Below are 22,732 nucleotides of genomic sequence, written 5' to 3' on the forward strand. Positions count from 1 at the left end.
TTACCTGTAAAAGTACTTTCAGTACACTCGGTCATGACCCACTTCTCTAAAAATTATTTTGTCTAATGATATATTGTAACCGAACCTTTGACGGCACCTGTTAGAATGTACTATAGTACACTTTTACCTACATTAAATATGTGCCTACATGTAAACCGTTGCGATGGTATATAACTTAGCAACGATATAGAAAAGATTTTAAATAAATAAATTTTATCATAGTCTCCCTTTTTATAGTTAAATGCTACTGCTTAATTTTCCTAAGTATTCACCCTTCATTGATTTGATTTTTTTTTCTTCTTAATTCTGACTTTAAGATATTGCAAAGTGGATTACATTCAGGTACTATAGGTATTTCCCTGTCCCTAGAAGGGATCATGTCAAATGTAATTACATTATGATCACTGTTGTCAAGCGGATCCATCACCTTTGTCTCTTGCAGCAGGTTTTGCATTCCACTGAAAGCTAGATCTAATATAGTTCCATGACTAACTGCTGCCTGAAGCAGTCATTGATGGTATCTAGGAACTTTACCTCCCTTGCATGTAATAATGTAACATTTACCCAATCAATAGTTGGATAATGAAGCCTTCCATTATTATTGCATTACCTATTTTAGTAGCCAGTCTAATCTCTGTTAGCATTTTGCAGTTCATTCCTCATTCTGGCCAGGCAGGCAGTAATATATCCTACTACTATACTCTTCCCTTTTTACCCTTGAATTTTCTATTTATAAGGATGCCATAGTGTGGTTTGCTGCAAAACATTTCCCCTGCTTGACTCTACTATCCTTATTATATAGTGCCATCCCTCCCCTATATGCCTTGTTATGTCGATATAATTTGTACCCTGGTATCACAATGTCCCATTGGTTATCCCTCCTTCTACCAGGTCTCCGAGATGCCTATTATGTCTATATATTCCTTTAGTGCCATACATTCTAAGTCTCCAGTCTTATATTTCAGACTACTGGCATTCACCTCCAGATATTGTTAGAGCAGGTTTAGTTGTATGTCTATTTTTATATGTATACATAAAAGGACAGGGAACCAAAATACCATAAATCATCAAAGAGGCTTCATTATTTTAAAGGTGTCAGCAAGCCAGATGGCGTGTTCAATAAAAACTGAACCACCCGGTCTTTTCTACCATTTATTTATTTATTTATTTGATGAGTTTTATATACCGTTATTCGGTTGAGCCATCATAACGGTTTACAAAAGTGTATAATATCTTGTAACAGAGCATTAGAAAGAACAGTACTTAACATTCACCTTGTGTGCGTGTGCGAGTCTTAATAGTGAAACAATTGTGAAACAATGTTCGTGATACATTTTTAAATATACCCACAACCAGCTTATTATCAACTGATACAGGTTGTGTTCTTTGTATTTAAATATACTTCGGCTTTTTTAGCTTTTACAATTACTTTTCTATTGGGATGTTCTAACTTGGTTTGCCAGTATCTCTAGATGACACTTCCCTTTGAACCATCTGATGAGCATCTATTAGCTTTCCCACATGTTCTAGCTTAAAAATCAAGGCAAGATCCGAAAGATAAAAAAAAAAAAAAAAAATCTTGGCTAGAACTGTCCAAAAACTGGTCAAATCTGCAAAACAGAATCCACAGATCATTGCAAATGACCTGCTAAAAAGCTTAGCTGAAACTGGAATAGTTGTCCACAGTGCAGCGTTGCTTACAAAATAATGATCTTCACGGGAGCGTTTTCAGATAGAAATATTTTCTGAGACCTCATCACAAAAGTCATCATCTAGAATATGAATGACAACACCTTGATGTGAAACTATTTGGGACAAAGTGCTTTGGACTGATGAAACAAAGACCGAAATGTCTGGCCATGACCACACAAGATATGACAACTTCCATTTCTTAACAATGTTTCTGATAGGGGAACGATAGATTGAAATGTTTAGAGATTTTTTTTTATAGCCTTCCCCTGTTTGTAAGCGTGGATAACGCTTTCAATTTAATTTTTCCCACCACACAAGATCCCTAATCAGACTCAAAATCCACCTTGTTCCTAAGCTTCTGGATACAAGTTACTACCAAGATGTTACAACGCCACAGTGGATATTCTCCAATCAGCCTAAAGTTCTCTAAGTCCCCTTGTCAGACCCAATATCCATCTTGTTTCCAAGTTCCTGGATACAGGTCACTGCTAAGACGTTACGACACCACATTGGATGCCCTCCACTCAGCCTAAAGTTCTCCAACTAAGTTACTCTATTTCCCTACTATAATGTTGTAAATTTATCTAACTAAGTTACCCTTTCTCCCTACTTTAATGTTGTAATGTTATAATGTTTTAATGTAACAATAATAAGACCTCTTAGTCATATTATTCTCAAGTTATAATGTAAACCGATGTGATATACCCCAATGAATGTCAGTATATAAAAACAAATAAATAAATAAACACTGTGAAAAGCAGGGCAACAACTGGCAAACAGAGAAGCACCTGTGGACACCCTAAATGTACCAGACCTCTCTTGACCTACTGAAGAACTATTGAAATGTTCTGTTTTAAAGTCAACAGAAGAACCCCCCCCCCCCCCCCCCCCCCGTAACCAGTGATCACATATAACAGAATCTTCACAGAAATTAAATAAGCAGTGTGAACAGTGTGATAAAATGGGGAATTCATACAAAAGGCTAATCCTAGTCTGACAGTGCATGGCTTTTCAAAAGTGATGAAAGATTTATAATCATAATTATAAATTCCCCTCCCCCCCAAAAATAAAAACCCACACCTCCACCCAACAACAAACAGGAACAAGTTATTTAATGTTAAAAAAGCACCAGTATCTTCAGTTTCATGGAGGAAAGTAAATAGGTCCATGAAGTGAATAATGTTGGCTGCAGTCTAAAGGATGCTGTCTCTTTTGCAGAAAGAAACTGATGACAACAGGGAGTGCCTTCATGAAGGTTAAGCACTAAGGGCTGCCCTGGACACCCACACAACTTGCTGAAACACCGTGGAACTGGGACTTTTGAGCCTTTCGTTTGCGCGTCGCAATTCTTCCCTTTCACCTACCTTTATGTATTACTTTGGCAACACATGCTAATGTCTTACGCCAATAAATGTTCCTTGAATCTGAGGGAGCTCTCCGAATGCTTGGCAAACAAGTAGTCCTCCTACAACAGATAACTTTTGGGTGGTGTGATCGTACCATTGCACTGGTTTGTAGAGATGTGAATCGCAAAATGGCGGCGGCCATAGACCAACACGATTCGACTGCAGGCAAGTCTTGTGGGGGTCAGGAGGCCCCCCCAAGCTGGCCCCCCCCAAGCTGGCCAAAAGTCCCTGGGGGTCCAGCGGGGGTCCGGGAGCGATCTCCTGCCGCGAATCGTTTTCCGTACGGAAAATGGCGCCGGCAGGAGATCGACTGCAGGAGGTCATTCAGGGCCCGCTGAACAACCTCCTGCAGTCGATCTCCTGCCGGCGCCATTTTCCGTACGGAAAACGATTCGCGGCAGGAGATCGCTCCCGGACCCCCGCTGGACCCCCAGGGACTTTTGGCCAGCTTGGGGGGGCCTCCTGACCCCCACAAGACTTGCCAAAAGTCCAGCGGGGGTCCGGAACGACCTCCTGCAGTCGAATCGTGTTGGTCTATGGCCGCCGCCATTTTGCGGCCGCCATTTTGCAAAATGGCGCCGGCTGAAGACAACACAATTCAATTGCAGGAGCCCGTTCCGGACCGCCGCTGGACCCCCAGGTAATTTAAGGCATTTGGGGGGGTTCGGGAGGGTGGGGGATTTAATTTAAAGGGTCGGGGGTGGGTTTTAGGGGGTTTTAGTGTGCCGGTTTTCCTGCCATTGGTTTAGGGCAAGTAAGTAAGTTCCTGCCCTCCCCCTTCCCCCGATTTACGATTTTTTAACGATAAATCGGGGGAATTGGTATTGTATCGTGGCCCTAACGATTTTTGACGATTTAAAATATATCGGACGATATTTTAAATCGTCAAAAAATGATTCACATCCCTACTGGTTTGCTTTCGGATATTTCTCTCTCCGAGATGCACGCGCCGTGCTTTAGCTTCTTTTTACGTTCTAAGGTGGTTTTCCGGTACTTGGAGACTGCAGCTGCATTTGTTGCTTCCTTGGTTTTGTATTTGCTGCTTTCTATTTTGTTTTTTTGCCTGGGTTGCAGTGCAATTAATGGAGGGCTTTTTCATTAGACTTTCCCTAGGCCTCTAGCTGGCAGGAAGTCTGAAGTGACTGGCTTGCTTATAGCACAGTGGGTTTATTTCTGGCATAACTTATGCCTCCAGATGCTGGAGACTATTTTGGGTGCAATAGCAGTAGTCATAGTTATTGATGTTTGTCAAATTATTCTGTGAGCCAAAACATTATTCATGGACATGTTTTTTTTCTGTTTATACTTTTTTTTTTTTTTTTTTAATTTCCATAGAATTTATTTTTTTTAAACTTTATAGATTAGGACAAGTGCCAAAGATTTCAGCTGGGTTCCAGATTCAGAAAGAGATAAAGTGACTTATCTAAGGTCACATAAAAAGTCACTCTGTGGCAGACAGGAGTTTCAAATTCATGCCTATATGAAGGAAATAAAATCCACCAAGCTTCCTCCACACATCCCATAGGAATGAGTGCTTTAAGAGTGGATTAATTAGTGTGTCTGATGTGTTACAATCATTTGCATAGTACATGAGGATAATCATTCCGCTAGCTTCAACCAGCACAGAACGTGTGCTATTTTATGGAGTGCTTGCTCCTGTAAGATATGGGTAGCTCAGATGTAGCTAATGAAGACAGCAGCACATTAATATATTTTTGGCACAGTTGTGCCTGCATATATAACAAGGAGCTATTTCCTTTTGAGGTTTTAATCTTTCTAAAGCAAAAATAGCAGCAAAAAAAAAAAAAAAAAAATATTCAGTGATAAGGCAAGTGGCATATTTCTCCATGGAAAATTAAGCACATAAGGGGTAATTCTCAAAAGGATTTATGCACTTAAAACTGGGTTTTACACACGGAAGTGCACTTTATGTGGGTAAATGGCTTTTGAAAATTGCTATGATAGTAGTAACATTTACCTGTGCAACTCCTTTGAAAATGACCTCCATAACTTGTCCTGCATATTCAGTGGGTCTTGCCAAAATTTGAATATTTTTTTATGTGGTGAGGTATACAGGGAAAAATCCTGCTCTGCCCCAGGTGCGGGGGGATTCTGTGGATACAGAGTATATATTTACAGAACTGGCGGTACAGGGTGTATATGTTTGATTTGTCTTGCATATACATTGACAAGAATAAACCTCGCTCTTAAGCCAGGGTGGTTATTTTCCCCCAAACAGACTTGTGCATGTAGTTTTACCTGGAAAAGGCTGAATGTGCATGCTCACCAGGAAAAGTTAAGCCCCACCCCGGGATATTGCCCTCTTTCATGCAGGTAAATTTTGCGTGCACAAAAACCGTGCGTTCGGCAGGGGAAAATATTCAAAGCTCAGTTTCTGTGTACTAACTTGAAAAGTTGCATACACATTCAATGCTGACCTCAGAATGCTCAAAAATCAGGGCTCTTCTTCTGCTGGCTCATGCTAATACCTTGTATCGTCACTTTTTTAGCGCATTAAAAGCAGCACGGTAGGTGGGGGATCCTCAGGGCCTCATCAGCCGAAGACCCAAAGGATCAGACATGGTTTCCCACTATTGCCACATGCCCCAGTGCTGACCGTGTGGTCTGCTGTGCCTGCACAGAGGTAGGCGGGCAAAAGAATATGGGAGAAGGGACAGGAGAACAGAGGAGGAGGAAAGGAGTGAGAGGAAAGAGAATGGGAGTAGCGAGTGTGTGAGCATATGGGTAATGGAGTAGTGAGGGAAGAGAGAGTGGGTAAGTGGACTGGGGAGTAGGGAGTAGAGAGTAGAGAGAGAGAGCATGGAGCGAGGTGGTGGTAGATATCCTGGGGAAGCAGAGAGATTGTGAAAGCGTGTGGGAGCTCCTATTAACCCCCCTAACACACACACACACACACACTCCTGAGTACTGGCATCTTCCTTTCTAAAGAAAAAGCACCGAATGAAAATCAACATTAAATTAACCCTTTTTTCTCTCATATGTATTTAATTCTTATGTCGATACTGGCATACAAGGATTTTGAAGTCTTCGCCTACTGAATCACCTCTCCCATCATGAAACTAGGGGACAATTTGACACACAGCAAACTGGGCATTTAGCGGAGCGCCTTTTTCTTGGGGGGGGGGGGGGGAGGGGAACCAAGCTCCACCCCCAGCTCCCACTGCCAATTTCTTATTTTACTTTTACAGTTGCTGCTATTCTTTCCTACATAACATTCTTTGCATAAATCATAGAGTACAATTATTCATTCCATGACCAACCAATGAAAAACGTGATGCTAGAAACCCAGACATAATAGGAGAGGAAAAAACAATAAAAACGGCATTATCAAGCACCAAGAGATGTTATCAAACACCAAAAAAGTGTCCCCTAAAGATAAAGAAATAATCCCACTTGTTTGGGCACCACTTGGCTGACTATAAAATAATTCCAAACTCATCGCGATATGTTTCCTAAATATATATTTCGCACCAAACAAGCTTCAGAGAGATGCTGTTTGGCACAATGCAAGTATTAAGAGCACCAGCAGTAAATTTGAGAAATTATGATAATACCCAACAGACCCTGGCTTAAGAGCGAGGTTTATTTTGTCAATGTAAATGCAAGACAAATCAAACATACACCCTGTACCGCCAGTTCTGTAAATAATATATACTCTGTATCCACGGGATCCCCCGCACCTCCCTCCACACCTGGGGGCAGCGCAGGACATTTCCCTGTTCACCTCACCACATAAAAAAATATTCAAATTCTGGCATCATCTAAGCAACAGTAACACAACTCCCTCCACTATTAGGCACATTGTGAAATATTACAAAATCCTGAAAAAAAAAAAAAATACCACTCAGCACATGTACAGCAAACCTGCCATGCCATATCCGCCGTAACTCACGGGACTCCAACAGCGATAACCTTACCTGCGAAAAGGCAGCACTGCAAATATTACACTGGGTCCTAGAACACTGATACACCTCCCTTTAGGAAAACATAATGAACAAGACTGTTGCAGATTTCTATACACTAGCAGAATGCCTCAGCTCGGTCACACTTGCAGAACACAGACAGACCGTTACCAAATAAAGAATAGTTGGCTACATAAGAAATGCCATGCAGAGTCAGACCAAAGCCCATCGAGCCAAGCATCCTGTCTCTGACAGTGGCTAATACAAGTCACAAGAACACAGAAGATCCCAGAAGTAGATCCACAAATGTCAAATGTTCCAGGAAAAACTGCAATATTAGAAACTCCAATAAGCCAGACATCGTCATTCTTCTGGAGAATGGGGGGGGTATTTTGTTACCTAACATTCACTCCCAACAAAATGGGAGCTCAAACACAACCCTTCCCGCCCTATCCATGTGGCACTCTGCTCCCCCCAATCCCTTATCCATCACCAGAGATCTAGCAAAAGCTTGAGGATTGGTCTAGAGCAGTGGTTCTCAACCTTTTTTTGGCCGGGACACACCTGACAGATGGTTCTCACATGCGTGACACACTGAACATGTGACAATCACGGGGCTAAATGTAAACATACATTCTGCATCCACAGGAATCCCCTCAACCCCCAGCAATGAGTGCAGAGCAGATCTAGGGCATTACCCTGTACAACTCACCATACAAAAAAGATATTCTGGTTCTGATGACATCTCAGTAAAAGCAAAACAAACTCCTTTTACTACCAGGCAAAATAGCTTTCCTTATGAAAAGACAGTAATTTACCACTAATGCATATCCTATTGAGAAAACACAACAAATAAGATTGATACAAATGCCTACATGCTAGTAAAATACCTCACCTCGGTCACACACCCAAAAGTGACATTCACCAAGTACAGAAAAACCACAAATTATAAATATGTAGACAGAAACTGAAATGGAAAACCAAAAAAGCCACTCTGCATGCAGTGTGAACCTGGAGAAATGGAAAGAGAAACATAGCACCTAACAGACTCTCAGGATTTGCAATAATGCACACAAATTAACCCGCACAAAGTTACACCTGTATTATGGAACACACTCAACAGTAACAACCCTATCTAAGAAATACAACTATTAAACCAGGCCCTAAACACTAATACATTTCCTATTGGGAAAACAGAATAAGCCAAGCTGCTATAGAGCCCCACACAGAAATAATTGTAAAGCTATACTAAAAATGTTACAAAACAGCTGCTGAACAGAATAATATCCAACAATTAAAAACTCATAAAAATTATTAAAACATGTCCAAATATCAATAAATATTTCAAAAGAGCAGACATCACATAATACCCAATAATTAAAATGGCAGTCAATCAAGAAAAATAACCTTAAAAAGCCACCTTTACTTACCCTCTCCAGCAACTCTCCTACTCCTTTCCCTTCCAGGCCAATAGCACTCACCAGAAGCAGCAAGGGCTGCTGAAGCTCTGTCCTCACAGTCCTCTTCCTTAGCGCCCACAACCAGTCACACTCCCCCCCCCCCAATTAGATCCCATGACCAGTCTCAGTCTCTCACTCACACAGAAACACATCACCACCCTGACCAGTCTCTCTCTCAATCACACTCATAGTCTCTTATATACAAGCTCTCAATCACACACAAATGCTCTCGCACCCATTCATACCAGCTCTCATCCTGGCACCCATTCACAACCACAGACACAAGCTCTCACCCAGGCTTCCATTCACACCCACAAGCTCTCACCCAAGCACCCATTCACAACAGCTCTCACCCATGCATCCAGCTCTCACCCAAGCACCCATTCACACCCCCACACACCAGCTCTCACCCAAGCACCCATTCACACCCCCACACACCAGCTCTCACCCAAGCACCCATTCACACACAGACGCATCAGCCCTCAGCCAGGCACTCATACACACACAGACGCAGCAGCTCTCAGCCAGGCACTCCATTCGCACACAGACACTCCAGCTCTCGCCCAAAAGTGTCTTCCTTCACTGCAGGGATGGGCTCCAGTTCCTCTGCGGATTTACTCTGGCGGGCCTTCTTTTTTCACCACCATGGGAATGGGCTCCCGTGGTGGCCTCGGTCGGGGTCGGATTTTCTCTTCACCGCCACGGGCTGTGGCGGCCTTGCTTGGTCAGGGTCGGGTTTCCTCTACGCTGCCATGGGAATGGGCTTCCATGGCGGCTTTGCTTCGTCAAGGGTCGGGTTTCCTCTTCACCATGCGGCCTTGCTTCGGAGTTCAAAAACTTCTATTCCTCCCACCCCACCCCTGGGCATTCTGATGCCTGCCTCACCAGCCAATCAAAGGCTTCCTCCCTTCTTCCTACTCCCACTGGTAGGGAGGAGGCTTCCGATTGGCCTGCGCGGGGGCAGGCAGAATGAAGGAGGCTTCCCGTTGGGCAATGGGGGTAGGAAAAAAGGAGGCTTCCAACTGGCCCGCGGGGGCTGGAAAAAGGCAAAAGGAAAGTAGAACGGGGTAGTGGGACTCCGGGAGACGCAACACACCTGCTGGTGTTTGGCGACACATCGGTTGAGAAACGCTGGTCTAGAGTCTGGCACCTAAGATTTTATTATGAAAAATGCAGTCGTGCATTTGGGCTGCAAAATCCAAAGAAAGAAATACAACATAGGAGATGAAATTCTTCTAAGCATGAAAGAAGAGCGGATCTGGGGGCGATCGTATCTGATGATTTCAAGGTGGCTAAACAGGTAGATAAAGTGACAGCAAAAGCAAGAAGGATGCTTTGCTGCATAAGGAGAAGAATGGACTGCAGATAAAAGAAGGTGATATATCCCGCTATATAAGTCCTTGTTGAGACCTCACTTGGAATCCTGTGCCCAGTTCTGGAGATCGCACCTTCTAAAGGATATAAACAGGATGGAGACAGTCCAGAGGGGGGCTCCTAAAACGATCAGGTTGAGTACAGCAAAAACAGCTGGACAGTTTAAAACAAAAGGGTGTAGCTTTGAAAAAATGACATATCTTCACATTTAATAGAAATAAAAAGGGAGTCATAAATGATTACAATTTCTAATGCTTAGTTGGGACTTAGATCTAGGGTAATTTTCAAAGACTTATATGGGGGATGCATGTGCAAAAATTGGCATATACACGCGTCAGTAGCCTCTGTGCGCAGTGGGGCAGATTTTAAAAGGTATGCGCGCAGCCTATATTTGTGCGCACTACTCGGCGCGCACAAATGTACGCCCGATTTTATAACATGCTGCGCATGTTATAAAATCAGGGGGTCGGCGCGCGCAAGGGGGTGCCCACTACTGCACCCTGTGCGTACCGAGCCCTCGGGGAGACCAGCTGACTTTCCCTGTTCCCTCCCCCCTTCCCCTACCTGTACAGCCCCCCAGCCCGAAACCCACCCCGGTACCTTTATTTCACAAGTTACGCCTGCCGATTGCCAGCGCGCGATCCCCCGGCCCAGCAGCTGTGGAGAGATACCCATGCCCCGCCCGGCCCATTTTTTCAAGCCCGGGACTTACACGCATCCCAGGGATTTATGCCCGGCGCACGTAGAGCTTTGAAAATCTGCCCCAGTAAGCGCAGAGTACACACAGGAAGATACGTGCATACAAAGAGGGCATTTTGAAGGCATTGTGGGGCAGGATTTGGAAGTGCACATATTTACATATTATACATCAAACATGTGCACAAGCTTTTACACCCGCAAATCAAGTCACAGATATTAATCTGACTTCGCTACTGACTGCAATTTTTGGGTAGGGGAGCCTGGTGAGTTGGTGCTTGGAAGTACATGCGCAACTATTTTCATAAGTGAGATACGTGTATACATCAGCCAACTTTATAAAATATCTGCCCAGCTCTTTGAAATTATGATCCCAAATATACTGTGACAAAAAAGAAGGGAGACCTAGAAATGAGATCAAATGAGAGCATAATGTCACCACGAAACAGGCAAGCTGAGGTTTGGGGCAGTATAAACAACTCAGCTACTGCTTGTGAACCTAGGTGATAGGATTTATTCCAGGTATGAGATTAAAAAACTTGTTTGAAAGGATTTGAGTGCAAAAAACACTATCAGATTCTTGTGAATAAAGGTTTATCCTTGTGCTTACGGAGGTTTTCAGTAATTTTCCCCTATATGTTTCAAAAGATGACTTCTAAAGTTTATGCTGTTTGGTTTATTATGGTATGTGGCTATTTAAAACAATCTTTCTAGTATTGCACTTTAAGCATCCATGCAAAATATTACATTTCTTACATTTGAAAGTGTGTAAAATTGGTTTCTTGGCTATGGGATTAGTTAATTTGAATTTTGGAAACCCTGCAACCAGAAAAGTCATTTATCTATATATGGGGTGAATCAGGTGCTTGTGATATCACAAGTTTTCTATGAAGAATATTCTCATCCATGAATTATCTAATTGCTTAGCCAGCAAGAAATAATTTTAAAAAATGCTGCCAAGGGTTATAGGTACCTTCCAACTTTCATACATGTATGTTCCCAGATAGAAAACAGTTTAAAAGCAGCAATGAAATCTGATTTCCAGGAATGAGATTCATGCTACTTCTCAGTTTTGTGAGCTGACTTTGTACTTTACCAGGACTCTTTTATAGAATTACATCCATAGAAGCATGATGGCAGATAAAGACCATGTGGCCTGTCTAATCTGACCATCTACACCAACTGCTTAGCTCTACAATCCCTACCACTCCTGTCAGAGATCCTCTGTGCTTATGCCATGCTTTCTTGAATTCAGATACAGTCCTGGTCTCCACCACCTCCACTGCGAAGCTGTTCCATGCATCTACCAACCTTTCTGTAGAGAAAGGTTTCCTAAGATTACTGCTAAGTTTATCCCTTTTGCCCTCATCTCATGATCTGCTCTCCATTGAAAGAGATCCATCTCCTATGCATTGACACCATGGAGATACTTAAATGTCCCTTTCCTCTGGGACGTTTAGATCCTTAAGTTTGTGCCCATATGCTGTACAATAAAGACCACTGACCATTTTAGTAGCCACCCTCTGAACAGACTCCATCTGGTTTATACCCTTTTCAAGAGGTCTCCAAAACTGCACACAGTATTCCAAAAGAGGTCTCACCAGGGACTTATACCTGGGCAATACCGCCTCTCTCCCTATACAGCCAAGCATCATTCTGGTTTTTGCTGTCACCTTCAGATCATCAGTTGCGATCACCCTCAGATCCCACTCTTGTATTATGCATAAAAGAATTTCACCTCCTATACTGCATCCCAAGTGCATGACTCTGCATTTTGTTTTACCGTTAAAACTTATCTGCAGACTCTAAACCATTCCTCGAGCTTTGCTAGCTCTCTTATGCTTTCCACACCTTCCTGGGGGCTTACCCTATTGCAGATTTTTGTGTCACCAGCAATAAGACAACATTTTCCCTGATAGTCTTTCCACAATAGTGCTTACGAAGATGCTGAAAAGAACCTAACCACGATCCGATCTCTGTTGCACAAAAATGTGCCCTTTTCATATGCAGCTGGATGCAGTTTAACGTATTCAGCATGTACATCTTTGTACAGGGTTTCATTCTGAGGCTTTTTCTGCTGCCCCTTCCTGTTACCAAGCATAGCTTTGACAATGCATATAGCTCGAGGCGATAATACTTCTGCCAGAAAAGAACAAACTAAAGAAATAGTTAAGATAACTTCAACAGTTAAACTGAAGCAATTCCACTCAACCTTTAAACTGACGATATCCCATCCTATATAAGGAACACTTAATATTCATTTGCTTGAAGGTAAGTTTACAGTGTATCTGATATATGGTATTTTAATCCATATACTGGCATTTAAGAAAGAAGACCTACAAGAAATAATATATAATCCGCAAAATTTATGGAATGAATCTGAACATCCAAATAATGAAAATTATGATAATCAGAAATAAGAATGCCAATGCTATAGAAATGTTTGCTGACAGAACAAAATTGGGATAAGTATATCTTGGTAGTTGGTTCACAAAAAGGGAGAATGTCTAAAAGAAGTAAAAGGAAGAACTGGGAAAACAAAAAATGACTTGAGACTGTAAACAGTTTTCTTCGGAGGAACTTAGATTTACAGCCAAAAGGAAAGGCTACAGTGTGCATAGACGGTACCTTCTCAGTGACGTTTAGGCATCACCATTTCAAAGCAGACGCATATCCTGGTTTCTGGGAGATGAAACAATCATTTAATGAACGGCACTCCTAGTCACAAAATCTTTGTAGGATCCAAGCCCCTACCCCAGTGTATGGAGGTAGAACAGAATCCCATAGCTGGATGATCTGATACCCTCTGAAATGATGCAGTCTGCCCTTCATCGTTCTGCTGTCTTGCTTTCTTGGTTGCTTCTGCTCACGCTCATCTACTGCTAGAGCTTTTTTGGTCCCCCCAGTACAGTACAGTCCCGCCCTCGCTGACTGTGCTGCTGCTCTGTTTATACTGGGTGACTTTGTCAGCGTGCTTCTCTGTGAAACCCCATAAGCAGCAGCAACCTTAACTTGGCATCCTTTATCCTCCCTCCTCACCGGATTCCTCACCCTTCCTTCCAGCCAGAGCTGGAGAGAGGAGAAAAATGAGAGTGGGGCAAAGCTGGCAGGTGAAGGTTAAAAGGTAGTGAGGGCAATGACTCGCTCTCTTTGCCTCTCGGTGAGCTCACCCTCTCCCTTTTTAGGAATGCTATGTCCAATTTGAGCAGGAATAAAAAAAAAAAGATCCAGAAGGGGTATATGTCACAGCTACAAGAAAAGCAGGTTACCTAAACCAGTAGCCTAAAGGTAGATGTCAGTATGGAGCTTGCTGGGCTGAATTACAATGTGAGTGAAGGAGGAGAGATAGCCCTGACTGTCCCACTGGCTGTGGATGTAGTGGTGTGGGCTTGCTCAGAGACCACACCAGGAATGACTTCATTTGGCTGGAGGGACTATGGGCTAGGAGTACCAGGTGGAGGAACGGGGTAGCTGATTCTGGCACTTATGGTCTTCTGTATTTATACAGAACAAAGATGTGACACTGATACTACAATTTCCATAATGTGTGGTGTGTTGAGTGCTGGGGTAATGGGTATAAAGGAAGGGGTGCTGTTACTGGCTATTAGAGTTAAGAAAAACAGAATCAACTTTCTAAACAATCTTCTCACCTTTAGAGGAAAGCTTTCAACAGCCTGCCCGCACGGGGATGAAGTCTGCTGGTAGACTTTGGCACACATCTCAAAGCAGTTTTATGCTCATAAGTCCACTTTGCACATTCCCTGGTTGTGCCCACGTGCACAGGAAGATGCATCATCTCCCATGTGGGTGTAACTTTCTGCATGCACATGTGTGTACAGACTTTTGAAAATGTGTGCGTAAATGCTTTCACTCCCCTCAACCCCAAAACGCCTCTCTCGAGTGCAGGAAAGAGAACATAATACATACATGATTTATACACCCACATTTCCCTGCACAACCGCTCCAGATGATTTTCAACTGGGGTTTATGCATATAAATCCTTTTGAAAATTAGCATTTTTATGACCAAATGTTTTGAAGCTGGCAAATATGCAAATCTGTTTGCCTTTGGATACTCTGCTGGTATCTTTGAGCTTTGTTGAACATGCTGCTGAAAACAAATTCATCTACTCCTATCCCTATCCAGGCCAGGAATTCAGCAGACCTTAAAACCATTGGGCCTTCAAACTAAAAGGCATCTTTAAGGGGTCTATGCAGACCATAGCCAGGCCATTTGGTACCTATGGCCAAGTAAAAAAGTGAACCCTCACCCTGAACAGAACATGCACCACCAGGAACTGGGAGACTCTTCAGTTTTATTTTCACCCAGCAGTTTCCTCCTACTGCTTTGGGCTTCCAGCTCAATTGGACCCAGTACGGGGATCCTGGAACCATAAACATTCATTCATGAACTGAACTAGAAACCCTAAGAAGCCAGACCCTGCATCCCATGCAACACCAGAGAAATAAAAACAAATGTATTTCCTGCTGTACTGAGCAAAATAAAAGATATTATAAAGTGTATATTCCAATCACTAAAATGAATATAAAATGCTTTTATCTTCTCTGGCTGTCTAGACATTTTAGTTTTCTAATCACTTTGGTGCTCATCTCTTTATACTGCTTGCCTCTTCTTGGTCTCCTACCTCTTTTACAGAGACTCCTGTTCATTTCTCCTCCTGTCTTCAATTCCTTCCCTATATCTTTGTCTAATATTGGTCTTTCCCTTTTCTTCTTGCTCTTCCTTCTCTTTATCTCTGCCTCTCTTTCCACCCTTCTAGATTTCATCCCCCATCTTTCCTTCCAGTTCCCTGTGCCAATCCTACACCTCACCAACTCCCCCCCCCCCCCCCATTGCCTCTTCTCACTCCTCCATCTCCCCCTCATTGAGTTGCTCCTTTTACCATCTCCAGCTCTCTGGCCCCCTTGCTCTTCTCCTCAACATCTGCAACCTCTCTCTCTAGAAAATCCCTCACCCCCAAATCCTCCTCCTTCCCTTTCCTCCTCTCTCATCTTCCAGTCGTCTTCCAGCCAATCCTAACTTCTACCCTTCCCTAGGGCCAGAACATGGGAATTAGGCATCCTAGATGAAGCTTACAGATTTGCACCCCCCTTCTCTCCAGTCGTGCTCTCTCCACACACAATTACAAAATTATGCATTTATAATAACAGATTTTACATGAAAAAGGACTTTCTGGGGTAAAAAATATCACTTACAGTATGTATATTTTATTTATATGCTCTGCTGTGGTGTTAACCAGAAAACCATACAAAAAAAGTAAAAGTAAAAACAAACAAACAAACAAAAAAAAAAAAGACACTTGGAACCCATATGGTATTAGACCTATGGTATCACGTGTTGGGTATGGGCTTGGACCTGGGAAAGCTATGAGTAAACTGAATTACAATATTGTAAACCATTCATATCAAACACTAATTGCCAGCACTCAAAGTAACAACCCAACCTTTGAAAAGGAAACACTGTAAATATTACACCATCAATATACTTCCTATTAGGAAAACAAAACAAGCCAGTAGATCCCTACATAGAAATACTTCACCTTGGTCACACGTGTAGAGCACAGATAGACCCTCACTAAATACAGAATAAAGAGACCATAAAGTATAAATAAAAACCTGCAGACAAAAACTGAACTGGAAACTGCAACAAACCAGACACTGTATGCAGTGCAACAAAGGAAAAACAGAATCACCATACCTCATAAAACTTCAAAATCCAGAAATATAAACCATCAATAATAATATTAAAAGCATACTAAAAAGAAATATTTCGAAATAGCAGACAAATAGAGCAGCCTCCAATAATTAAAAACTCATATAAACTTTTCCAAATGGCAATAAAATATTTCAAAACAGCAGATACATCAAATAAGACCCTATAATTAAAACTAATAAAGATTTCAAAATCCCCTGCTTTCCATACCTGGGAACTTTTGATTTCCAGATGCCATGAGATTGTTACAGATTAACAGGGAGAGGGGAGGGGATTGTTGCACACAAACTTTCTCCTCTCTCCCTCTCTAACACACACATGCTCATTCTCTCATTTACATGCTGAATCACACACACACGTGAAAATACTTGTTCTCACATATGCTATCATTCACACATTCACACACATTCGCTTTCTCTCATGCTCACTATCTCTCTCTCTCTCTCTCTCTATATATATATATACATACGCTCATTTGATCTTTCGCTTTCTCTTACTAAATCACACACACGCTCAGTCATTCTTTCATATGCTCAGCCATACACACGTGTTCGTTCTCCTTCACATGCTCAATCGTACACTCACATGCTCATTTGCTCTCTCTCTCACATATGCTCATACATACACACGGTTGTTTGCCTCACATATGCTCAGTCATATACACGCATGCTCATTCGCTCTCCCTCAAACATGCACAATCACACACACACTTGTTCACTCTAACACAATCATATACACTATCACATCCTCAAACACACTTCTTTGCTCTCACACATACTTTCTCTCATATACACATACATGTGCTCTTTGTTCTCTCACATATACATGCTCATATACACACATACATGCTCACACACGTGTTCCTTTCCTCCATCCCACACATAAATTCTCAATATATATACACGCACACGTGCTCCTTTGCTCTCTCTCACACACACACACATACACATGTGCGTGCTCTCTCTCTCTCTCTAAGAGCTGTGCTCCTCCTGACTGGCATGGGGGGGGGGGGGAGGGAGTAGGAAAGCAAATGTTTCTTCTTTCAGCCCCCACAGGCCACGCTTTTCCTAATGCTGGAGGGGAGGGAGAGGGAGGCCACACGCCTCTGCATATCTGGGGAAAGGAACTCTGCAGGGCATGCTTCTGACTGCCAGGATGGGATGAGAGGCCGATGTTCTTCATTTGGAACCACAGGTCACTCAGTTCTTAACTGCAGACAAAAGGGAAGGGCAGCAGCATTGGCAATTTTTTTGGCCAGATTTGGGCCACCACCCACAAAGGACAACCCTGAGGGCAGACGGGACACGAGGAACAGGCGCAGCAGCTTTTCTTCCTTCAGGCAGCTCAGCTCTTGAGGCTCCAAAGTTGTATCGGATGAGAGAGATGGTGCCCTGCTGGATGGCACCTATGGGAGAAGCCATATCAGCCATAGGCTAACTACAGCTCTGGCTCCAATGCACTAAAACTTGTGCTAACTTTTTTTTCTAATGATCTAACATGCACATTAAAACATCACTTAATAAGTAATGCACAAACTTTTGCCAGTACATGCTAAAAAACAAAGAAGCCACTGTAACACATACGAGCTATTAACATGCATGGAATACAAAAGATTACTATGTGTACGTTAGAAATCCCCCACACCAACCAACCCAAAGCTACTAGGCTAGTTAGGTATATCTTCCTCCCAACCCAACATGGGAAAGCAGATCACCATACTCCGAGCCCTCTTCCCAGCAATAACAACCAAGGGGGCCTATGTCCCAATTCTCTCCCCATCCCCAGCAGACAAGTCCCCCCCCCCCCCAGTCCCTCAACCTACCAGGAAATCCCTCACATCCCTTCCATCGAGCTTACCCTTTCTGTTGGTGTTTCATGCAGAAATGAGGCAGGAGAGGGTTCTGGTATTTTTTCCCACCTAGCTGACTAGTAATCAGTAAAATGGCACTGGCTGACATCAAGCTATGCTATGCCCCGTTTGTGCAGGGTATGGTGCTATTTTGTTGATCACTGTTGCACAAGGCAGAAGGGATGGAGATCTCTCCTGCTTCATTTTGTATGAAATAGCTGAAAAAAGAGGGCAAATCTGAGGAACTGGGAGGGTTTCCTGGGGAAGAGCATAACTTGTCTGGTCTTGTGGATCGGAGGGGATATCAGGGCATCCAGGTTCTTAGTTCGTCAAGCCAGGTTAGGTGGGGGTGAAAGTCAGGGGTACGCAGGTCCCTTGACTTTGGCACGGCCTCCCCCCCCCAGTGTTACATGGTAGCATGACAACACTTAGCTCAAGGCAGGTAATCTGTCTTGGGCTTTACCAGGCAATAAGTGGAGGAGAGCATGCCATCCTATTTCCACATGTCTGCTAAATCCTAATTAGCATATGACACTCCATTTAAATATGGGTATGCCCTAATTGTAATGTAATCCCTACTAATTTAATCGGGGACCTGTTTAGCCTGCACACTTAGGTGTTACTACACAGCATGCTATGCAAAATGGCCTTAGCGTGCATGCTAAACCGTAGTGCACAGTCTCCTAAATGCTGCTCGTTTTGTCTCAGGCACAATAAAATGATACCTAAATGCATCTAAAATGTGTAATGCAGAGGGGGACATACTGCGGTAAGAGTAGGGACAATAGGCATCATCTGCTAAAAGACAGAAAGAATGTTACTGCACACAGATATGCACTAAGGGCTAGTTGAAGCCGAGGCCTTTAACACGTTGTGTCTTAAAGTGCCTGAAAGGTTTCTCAATGCAGCTTTGATAGAATCCACATTAGTATTTTGTGTCTAACGAAAAAAAAAAAATCAATACTAAGCCATTTTCATGTTAAGCAAGGCTTCAGTTCTGAACACATTGTTCAGATACTGTAAACAAAAAGTTATCGTTGCAGCAAGGCCTACGGCTTTTCTTCTAAAACAAAGCATAATGAAAAGCAAAAGCAAAAGCACTTGAATCGGTGGCCAGGTTTTTCTAGCTCAATCTATGTTTAAAAAAAAAAAAGTCATCCTCACATTGCCAGCTTCTTTTTAAACCCCAGGAGTTAGTCTGGGGCAAAGCACTTAATTACTGACCTTCTCTGACATTACATTGAGGGCCTAAAAATCAGTACATCAGCATATCAAACAAACATATCTACAAACCAATCGCCGAGTTATGAAAAAAAAAAATGTCCTCTGCAGATGAAAGCTGTTTTACACAAGTGGAACGAGCGAGTGTGTGCAGAGCTTTACCAGCTTTACATGGCTGATGCAGCTCCGTGTTCATTCATGGTGATGGTTTTATACCTGCCCTTTTTTTTCACTCTCTCTCTACCTGGTAATGTTCTAAGATGGACAAGCTAAGCCATTATTGGTTTTGCAATGCAAGTGCTATTTGCTTTCAGATGGAAGTTACGATATTTTGTTTCCAGATTTGTTGCGCCAGGAGTAGAGATAAATCCCCGTGCAATTCTTCTGCACCAAACAAAAAGGTGAATAGTGATTTTGTACAGTTCCCTAAGATAGTGATGAGCATGTCTCGCTTTACAGCACTTGCCTTCCAATTCAGTGCAATGAAAGGCAAACTCCAAAGAAGAAATCACAAACAGCATGAATTCACTACAGAGCAGAAATATGCTCACACAATACATTTCCTAGTTTTAAGTGAAAAATAACTCAGATTTGTCTGATTTACAAGGATAAACTGCCCTCACCCTAGAAAATGTATTTGTTGTTTTTTTGGCAAGAACTTCTAAATGAAATAGCCATGTGACTGCTGGTCACTTGGCAAAACAGTTTTAAATGAGCCACTAATGGGCTGGCTTGATGAATGCCTTATTGTTTCCACACTTGCACCCAAATAAAGACATCCTTTGAAATGGTCTCAGGCTGAAGGAACCTGCATTAATTTGCAAAACAGAGACGCTGTCTGTAAGATAAAATAAGCTTTCATGCAGCAATGCGGCAAAATTTAACTATGACTGTATTTGCCTCCAAACGGAAACTGCACAACCTATAACAAAATGGACATAAAGAAATGATCCTAACTGAGAGGTTTAGTATTTCAAATCTGAACCTCTGATAGCTGGAGACTAGGAACTGATTCATCCCATTTATATGTGTACTTGAATTGTCACTTTATTTAGAATCCCTGTAAAAACTACTAAGGGCTTAGGGCATAAATCTTTTCTTTGTCTCTTTAATGCCTGAATTTGCAGCCCGCTGACAATGGTGAGCCAGTCAACCTAATGCATTTGGAGTTTCAGAAAACATTTGATGAAGTCCCTCACAAGAGACTCCTCAGGAATTAAAAAGTCATGGGATAGAGGGCGAGGTCTTGCTGTGGAGAGGAAGCTGATTAAAAGACAAGAAATAAAAAGGACGACTCAATGGTGAGTTTTCCCAATGGAAAGAGGCAAATAGCAGAGGGATCTGTACCAGGAGCAGTGTTCCTTAACTTATGGATGAATGATCTGGGGAAGGGAGCTGATCAGATTTGCAGATGGCATAAACATATTTAAAGTAGTTAAAACACAAGCTGACTGTGAGAAACTGCAGAAAGACCTTGTGAGACTAAGAAACTGGGCATCTAAATGGCAGATGAAATTTAATGTGGACAAGTGCAAAGTGATGCTCACAGGGGAAAATAATCCTAACCACATACAGGTAACCAATCCTGGCTTCCATATTAGGGAGTCACCACTCAGGAAAAGGATCTTTGTGTCACTGCAGACAACATGTTGAAATCAGTAGGCGGCGGAGTTTAGAAAGAAAATAAAATGGTAGTGATTATTTAGAAAGTAATGGCGAACAAGAGGGAGAACATCATGATGCTTCGATATAGGGCTATGGTGCAACAGCAACTTGAATACTGCATGCAGTTCTGGTCATTCCATTTCAGAAAAAGATATCAGAACTGGAAAAGAAACAGAGAAGGGCCACAAAAATGATAAAGGGGTTCGAACGGCTCCCTTACGAAGAAAGGCTAAACAGGTTAGGAGAAGAGACGCATAAGAAGGGATATGAAAGAGGTTTAGCATGGACTGAATCAATAGGAAATGGTTAAATAAGCCTTTATATAGTACAAGGACTAGGGGAAATGCCATGAAACTAACTGGTAGCACATTTCAAACAAACTGGAGAAATATGTTTTTCACTCAATGCACAATTAAGCTGTGGAATTTGTTGCTTGAGGACACGGGCAAGGCATTTAGCATAAGCTGAGTTTAAAAGGAGTTGGACAAGTTCCTGGAAGAAAAACCCATAAACAATTAGCAGCCAGGGGGGGGGGAAGATACTGCATAACCCTGAGAGTAAGCAGAAAGAAATAGATCTACCCTTTGGGGTCCCTTCCACTGGATGGAGGCAGGATGCTGGGCTCGATGGACCCTTGGTCTGACAAGGCATGGCACACTTGTCACTCTCCTAATTGCACGCTCTGGCAGAACGGTAGCGCCCTATGTTTAAGCATCACATCACTCTTTTGAGGAAGCAGTACTCCAGTGTTTATTTCCTTAATTACCTCCACCTACAGCTACAGCCTGGGTTTTATAGCAAAGAAGCCACAGCTGAGGGACAGGAAGCGCCCAGCCCCTTAAGACCCTAGCGCACATGCACGCCTTCTCAGCAGCCCAAAGAGCATCCAAGCCCACCACCCAAGAAAAGCGCATCCCAGGACTTTCCAAAGATATTCTTATTAATGATGGAAGCTTGGCAAGGGAGGTTTTCAACAAGACCACAAGATTCCTGGTTTCCAAGGAACAAAAAAACCTGTGTGCAGTCTCAGACTGTATCCATATGCCATGCTTGATGGGATTTCTATTCTGTCAGCAAACGGTTTCCTTCACACTCACAGCTGGTCCTGCAGTTCCACAATGATGTACTCCAATTGCTCCTTCTCCATCTTTTGGGCCAGGTCCAGATCCTCAATCCGCTGAAGCAGCAGCTTATTCTGTGAAACGGATTCAGACAGCTGAGCTTCCCGAAGTCGCACCAGCTCCTCAAGATAACCCTGTGAACAAAACAAGGGATATGAATAAACGTTCTCTCTCTCTCTCTCTGACCTCTAAAATCTTATCTTCCCTTCCTTTGGGTGATTGATGCCATTCCTTAAATCCCAGCTGAAGATGCAGGACTTCTACCTTGCCTTTGATTATGCTGCATTAGTTTTTCGTTTAACCATGCTAATTTATGAGCCTGGCAGGATACCATTTTGCATCTCTGGCACCCACCATAAAACTTGATCTTCTGCTGTTCTGCAAACATTAGCATTTATACATAACAGCTGCCACAAAGAAGAGCAGTCCCTAATATCACATAAGGAAGTGTATGCATATGTGTACAGTATGTACAGAGCAGGAAATAGCGCTAGGAAATGAGATGAAAAAGGCGATGCCTCTTGGAGCCTTGAGAGATAGGGATTAGGCAGAGCTGCCAGCCTACCAAAGTCCTTTGCAATTGAAAACTCTA

The 22,732-nt window shown here is 42.7% G+C and overlaps 1 protein-coding gene across 2 annotated transcripts in view; it reads right to left on the minus strand.

Moving 5' to 3' along the window:
- Window positions 1–22,732, minus strand: part of RUNDC3B (RUN domain containing 3B) — a 445,916-nt gene that overhangs the window by 86,197 nt on the left and 336,987 nt on the right. For both annotated transcript variants that reach the window (XM_029588802.1, XM_029588803.1), the window contains exon 8: window positions 22,117–22,274. In XM_029588802.1, the coding sequence (XP_029444662.1) occupies window positions 22,117–22,274 (158 nt within the window). The remainder of the gene's footprint in view (window positions 1–22,116; window positions 22,275–22,732) is intronic.

The sequence above is a fragment of the Rhinatrema bivittatum genome, chromosome 2, assembly GCF_901001135.1.
Source record: "Rhinatrema bivittatum chromosome 2, aRhiBiv1.1, whole genome shotgun sequence".
Lineage (NCBI taxonomy): Eukaryota > Metazoa > Chordata > Amphibia > Gymnophiona > Rhinatrematidae > Rhinatrema > Rhinatrema bivittatum.